General features: G+C 38.6%; 1 protein-coding gene across 1 annotated transcript; it reads left to right on the top strand.

The window, feature by feature from the left end:
* The first annotated feature begins 2183 nt into the window (after nt 1–2183).
* Nucleotides 2184–6428, top strand: dusp6 (dual specificity phosphatase 6). Its single transcript, XM_084094718.1, has 3 exons — nt 2184–3264; nt 3777–4211; nt 4816–6428. The coding sequence occupies exons 1-3, from the start codon at nt 2865–2867 to the stop codon at nt 5127–5129; spliced, it is 1149 nt and encodes a 382-aa protein (XP_083950844.1). The 5' UTR covers nt 2184–2864; the 3' UTR covers nt 5130–6428.
* Nucleotides 6429–7372: the final 944 nt, after the last annotated feature.

Raw genomic sequence — 7372 nt, forward strand, 5'->3', positions numbered from 1 at the left:
TATATTGTATTTAATTTTGTTACAATAAAAGTAAAAGTATATATATATATATATATATATATATATATATATAAATTCATATTATTAATAGATTTTTTTTAAATATTAAAAAACAAATGATATATAAACTACATATGATGCTATCTGTCTTTGTTTATTTTAGAATTTTGTTAACATATTTTATTAATATTATTATTCAGTTTTATTAATGTTTGTTTTTATTTTGTTAAATAAAAAAAATTGTATGCAGCAGCCATTTTGTTTTCAGTTGTGATAGGTAATATTTTTATTATATGCATTATTATTATATTTATTATCTATTTCATTTTGTTACCATAAAAGTCATATTAAAGTATATATATATATATACAGTATATATGTATATATATATAGAGAGAGAGAGAGAAAGAGGCAGATATATATGTCTGTGTGTGTGTGTTTTTTTATTTTTAAATTATGATCAAAGGAATAGCAAATGAAATTATGGCACATCTGTTTGAATAACATTCTAGTAATCATCATGATTAGTGTCAAGTTTTATTTCTTTTTATTTCTTTTGTTATACAATTCTGTACTGACAATTCAAAGAATCAAGTGATTTATAAGATTTAAGATTGTGGAAATTGTAGAGGGACCACGTCTCTCAAAGACAAAAGCTCATCCAGATGGACAGTAAAGCAGCCAAAGTGGATTACAATGAGAATACAATTCAGCCTCCCCAGAAGGATCTCCACAAGCTACAGGATAATGGCCATTATCTTGGTACTGTGTGGCGTTTCATATGTTAAGCGGGGTGAAACTGAACACACCTTTGGCCCATGCGACTCCTGTGCATGTGAATGATGAGAGAGAGCCTTGATGGACAATTAATGAGCAATTCACTGCCAAATGACACAGGAGACAGGAAGTCTGACAGCATGTTAATCAGGTCACCCTAATCTGGGCTACTACATTCACTTAGACCAAAGTGAACACATATTTCGTGAAGATTAATATTTTAAAAATCTCAGGGATTCATTTAGGAAAATTCTCTAAACTCTCCGACTTGATGCAAAGTTAAATAACATTTAGCCTCTTGTTTTTAAGCTTCAGCATTTCTGAGCACCAGAGACCAGACCTGACCTTTTAACGAATACATGCGCTGTAGTTTATCAGTATGCAATTCAAATAAACCTTGTTCTACTGAAACCGATAGCAATAAAATTTACGTACATTTTTTTTTTCAAAGACATCTGGTTTAATGTATGCGCAGGAATCCGGTGCAGCTGTTGAAGGATTTGTGAGTGATTTTTTTCAAAGCTTGCACACGTGGTATGTCGACACACAAGATGACATTATAGGTTCAGTGTAGGAAATGACTGTAGGAGGTGAAGAGAAACTCCCAATTTGCATCTGGTGTTAAACTATTTTGATGGCCCTGTTTGTGTGTTTATTGGGGCGATCATTCGCGCACCCCACCTTCATTGAATTCGGATTGAGCCATCGATCAAGGCGATAAATACAGTCAGATTGATCAAATCACGCGCGATTTTGCAAAAATCTTACCATGTTTTTATCTTTATGCATAGGCTGTTTTATTTAACATTTTATGCAATTCAATTTCTGGCACTGTCGGTTATGCATATGTTTTGTTGCATGATTATTTCATTGCATGTTGTTATTAGGCTATTATTTCATGCTTATACTGACAAATAATGTTGCTTTATTTACTTATTAAGCCATAGTTTTATTGTGTGTTGATCATTTTATATGATGACAATTTGAAATGTAGGCTAATTTAGCTACAGTGTGCATACTGTAAAAAAAAATATTGGTTTAACTTAAAAAAAGTAAGTTACCTGGTTGCCTTAAAATGTTGAGTTCACTGAAATTAAACATTTGAGTTGATACAATGAAATATTATGTTATCTGAAGTTGAATTGACAATTTGACAAAAGATAAAACGTTGTGATAAAAAAATAATGATTTTTTTTCTTTTAGTGTATGAAATTAAAAACGACATTTGAAAACACAGACAGCACATTTATGAAATAGGCTACGTTCATTTAATCGTCGGCAGGCAGCGACGCACGAGACTCCACAAACCGACCTACAAACAGCAGCTGAAACGTGGCTAAACGGAGTTCAAGTGTGTAACCTGAGCATGAGGTAGGATATAGACCCCTCACCAAATACACTCGCACTCCTTCCTTCCCGTGCAGTGCCTCTTTACTGTGTGTTTGCACTCCTCTGATCCGGAGCGGAAATTCCTTTCCGTTTTTGTGAATGACAAACTTATTAACAATTCATCAACACAGTCTGTTCCATCCGGCCCCGTTTCCACGGCGACGATTTCTCGGCGCCTCCTGATTGGCTGGCCGACATAATGTATCCATTGAAACGCCTCGCGCTTGTATCCATTCACGAGCTCGCTGTGACAGAGAGCGCATCTAGGACTAGAGGAAGCAGTGTTGCATTCTCCGGGATAAATCACGCAGGGAAATAAAGCTACGAAGCGTTTTGCATTCGTTATTAGTCTACGATCGATATTCGACTGGATATCTAGATTGATTCGTGCGAAAATCGACGGCGCGAGAGAAAAGAGGTTATATAACATATGATAACGTCAGTGGCTGTGGCTCGCGCACTCACTGGCTAGTGTGAGTCATTGATAAATGCACACAGTTGCATGAATGGGGTGGAAGTAGAGCGAGTCTGCGCTTGACTCTCGAAGGAAAACCCGAGGATTTAAATCATCTCGACGGTGCAGAAAAAGAGACTTTGACGTGAGAATCTCAAAGCTCCAGGCCTGAGACGTCCACGGCCTCTTGCAGCGCGTCTTCTCCGCAGTTTAAGGTCTCACGGTACCGTACCTTATTTCACTAATGCTCGATAAGTTCAAACCCGTGCAGTTCGATTCGGTCATGGCTATAAGCAAGACGGTAGAGTGGCTGAAGGAGCAGCTGGAAACGCGCAGGGACTGTTTGCTCGTGATGGACTGTCGAGCGCAAGAGCTCTACGAATCGTCGCACGTCGAAACGGCCATTAACGTGGCCATCCCGAGCCTCATGCTCCGGCGACTCAAGAAGGGCAACCTGCCTATCAAGTCTCTGCTCTCCAACGGAGAAGACCGGGAGATGTTTGCGCGGAGGTGCAAGACGGACACTATCGTGTTGTACGACGAGTACAGCCGAGAGTGGAATGAAAACATCGACGGCGGGTCCGTGCTGGGTTTACTGCTGAGGAGAATGAAGGACGAGGGCTACAAAGCTTTCTATCTGGAAGGTACGTTCAATTCCACTGCATTTTACGATTTTACTTGGTATATTTTTGCCAACAAAATAGTATCTGTTTTATGTTACTAGTATGTATGAATTGCTTACATGTATTTCACTTGAAACTATTTATTAGTACTAACTAGTATCTAGTCACAACGTCCGTTGTTAACTATTCCAATTGTCCCAGTTGTTACTAGTCACATTTCGTAATCCACTGTAGTTGCAGTTGGCTACTAAAAATAGTAATAGTCATATTGAAAATATTATTAGTAACAATAGGAATACACACTAATGTCTAATAAATAGGTAGGCTACTCTAGTGTCTTTTCAACTATAAATGTTTAAATAGTTACTAGTAAATAAAGAGTACTAGCATCTAATGAATTGTTACTAGTGAAACAGAAAATGATACTAGTCACTACTTGTAATTAAAAATGAGTACTCATCAGATAAAAAAAAGGATAGTTAGTTAGTTTGAAGGAATAAATGTTAAATGGTTTTCTAATTTGAACTTTACAGGTGGCTTCAGCAAATTTCAAGCTGATTTTCCCACAATGTGCGAGACGAACCTCGACGGTTCCTCCAGCAGCAGTTCACCGACCTCCCAGGTCCTGGGTCTCGGAGGCCTTCGGATCAGCTCTGACTCCTCAGACATCGAGTCAGACATCGACCGAGACCCAAGCAGCGCTACCGACTCAGATGGCAGCCCTCTGTCAAACCCCCAGCCCTCATTCCCCGTGGAGATCCTGCCGCATCTGTATCTGGGCTGTGCAAAGGACTCCACAAACCTTGATATCCTGGAGGAGTTTGGCATCAAGTACATCTTGAACGTGACCCCTAATCTTCCCAACATGTTCGAGAATGCTGGGGAGTTTAAGTACAAGCAGATTCCCATCTCCGATCACTGGAGCCAGAATCTCTCACAGTTCTTCCCAGAAGCAATCAGCTTTATTGGTAAGAATCAGTTTTAAACAATTATTCTCATTTTAATTTGCTTTTCATTCAGTCCCTGTTTTGATTAAAACTGTAGGGCCTTTCAATGTTTTGAAACCAAACGGACGGCACCGTATTTATTGTTTGCATAGTAACATATCCTGCGGTTGTGACACAAAGGCTTATGATGAAACAGGAGACGGAGGGGGGAGGCAGTAATATGAGCTCAACAGGAAGGAAGCAAGCAGCATTGAAAGTAATCTAGGACAGAGCAATGTTTCGCCACACAATGAGGACCATTTACAGGGCCGTGTTGACATCCTGTTAGCCTTGACAGGGTGCTGCCATGACTTCTACATTTACACGCCCAAATGGCACCATTGTCAAGTAACCTGGCGAGCGGAAGGATCATTTGATTAACCTTAATAGCCCATTTCCATGTCGCATTCTCTGAGAAATGAGCGAGTTGTTTTCAGTCATGCACTAGAAATCCCGCTGAATGAGGCCCCTTTTGTCAGCGCAGGGACCGTAATGAATTCCGACAGCCGAGCTTATGTACAATTGCATATTCATAAGTCAGTTGCACACAGATAACTAATCATCTCGTCTTTTTCCCCCCCCTCAGATGAGGCCCGCGGACAGAAGTGCGGCGTGCTCGTTCATTGCCTCGCCGGGATCAGCCGTTCTGTAACTGTGACGGTGGCGTACCTCATGCAGAAGCTCAACCTGTCCATGAACGACGCGTACGACATTGTCAAGATGAAGAAGTCCAACATCTCACCCAACTTCAACTTCATGGGCCAGCTCTTGGACTTTGAGCGCACGTTGGGCCTCAAGAGCCCGTGCGACAACCGCGTGGCGGCCCCGACCCAACCATTGTACTTCACCACGCCAACCAATCACAACGTTTTTCAGTTGGACCCTCTGGAGTCCACGTGAGGACCCTCCTTTTTCTCAAATCGAGCGAAACACAAGTTTCATTTTTTTCGACACTTGTCGAGGGATTCCTGACGTTATTGATGTTGGCTTGAGATGACGGCCGACCAGAGTAGCCACTGATGGGGCATGCGGTGTGCCCAGAGCTTCTACGCTGCTGTTAAACGGAGAGAGATCATGTGACTCTGTACCTCCAAGACTCTTTAAAGTAGTTTGTTTCATATATATACGTATACATACATATTCAAGCATGGAAAGAACGTCCGATGTTTTGGGGCTGGTGTGCCAAAGAGACTTGACTGGAACTGAACAATGACAAATACTCATTTGTTTTGTTTAGCACTTGCACCTTGACATTTTCTAGGTGTGCTCTTCTTGTCTTCAATGAAGACTTGCCTGTTTTCGGGATGAGACTTCCCTTCGGTAATGATGGCAGAGTGTACTGTACTCCAACTTATTTGCGTGGAGAAATTTTTAAAAACATTTATACATGTGTATATTAAGATGTTGGTAAGCCTTGCCGTAGTTAGAATACACCTGTTTTAAAGGAACGGCTGTAGATTTTTCTTCTCCTTTTCGTTCTCTTTATGTAAAAAAAAACTGAATATCGATCAATATTATCTTTATCCAAGAGTTAAATGCCAAAAATTTAAACAGGTTTTTGCAAAATCATCAATGTGTATATGTATAATATATTTATAGTTTTGCTTTACGGATCAATTCCGCCTTTCTCAGCCTTTTAACCACCATCACGAATCAAAGTCGTCATTCTTTTGCCTTAGTTCTGTACATACGTAAGTGTTATTGCGCGGTAAACTTTTAGAGCAGTTCCCCATATGCTTCTTTTCACATTTTTTTAGCAAACCTGGCCATACCAACTTGCACGTTCAGAGGGGTTGTCCAAACTTGTACGCGTACGAGGCATTCCTCGAATGCTATGCGGCGGGGTTTCAGATGCATGCTCATTTAGGACCCATACGCCTTTATACTACTCGCTTTTTGTAATTTTTCTGGGGACAATGGAAGGGTCGAAGCAAGAAATGCATATTTTTTTGTGCGCAAGGGTTTAAGGTCTGTGTTGACAAAGCCGGGAGAATGTTTTGTGTCTCCTGTTCAGGGAAGTTCTGTGACATGCAGTTTTTTTTGTGAGAAAAGTGATGGTTTTCAAGAGTGTTTTGTTGTCCCTCAAAGCGAAGGCCTGATTGGGGGGAGGGGCTGTTTTACAAAACCAATTCCCCCCCAATGTTACGAATGTAAAGAAATAAGTTATTAATAAATTGCTATTTTGTCTATTCAAATGTATTTATGTCTCTCTGTTTTCTTTGCTCAAATGAAACATGAATTCAAACTAATTACAAAATCCAAATGTATTCAGAAAAAGTGCAGAATAATAGATATACTAGCACACAGTTCACTAATCACAAACATATATAACTTAGTATTTAAATGTCAAAGCTAACCAAAGACTAGATTAATCTTTGATATAGAACAGTTGTACAATCAAAAGCAAAAGTGTTACTGAGTGTTAAGTGAGCAAAACAACTTTCCATGTGGACAGGCTGGTATTTCCAGGTATGGGTTGCTGAGTGAAATGTCCCCCCCTGCGGCACTTCCTGCTCTCAAAGCAAGTCCAGGCAAAAACAAGCTGTATAACCTGACACCCTCTTGGCTTTTGCATACATCAGATAAAGGGATAATCCCTGTGTGGGAGTAAGAACTAGGGTTAAAATGAGTAATTATTATTTTTGATGGCAAAATAGTATATTGTTGTTATAATAATAACAATCTATTCTACATATCCGCCAACATGAAGATATATACATATCTGAGTAGGAGTAGTATTAGAGAATGGATTTTCTCATATTAGACACTCCTGTAGTTTTAATTCGGTGATCTGCATTTGAATCCCATTCATTTATTTCGCATCATTATAACTATTAGATCTTTTTAGACATTCATATATTACATCACAATGAAATACATACATACATATATATATATATATATATATATACATATATATATATATATATATATATATATATATATAAAGACTAATGAAAAAGTTTAATTAAATATAATAGCCTTGCAAATAGTCAAAATGTAGTGTGTGTGTGTGTATATATATATATATATACACACTATATATAATATAATATATATATATATATATATAACACTATATATAAATATATATATTGTGTGTGTGTGATTATTCAAAATGTATCTTAGCCTAATATATATAT

Source organism: Abramis brama (assembly GCF_963993115.1).
Source record: "Abramis brama genome assembly, chromosome: 20".
Lineage (NCBI taxonomy): Eukaryota > Metazoa > Chordata > Actinopteri > Cypriniformes > Leuciscidae > Abramis > Abramis brama.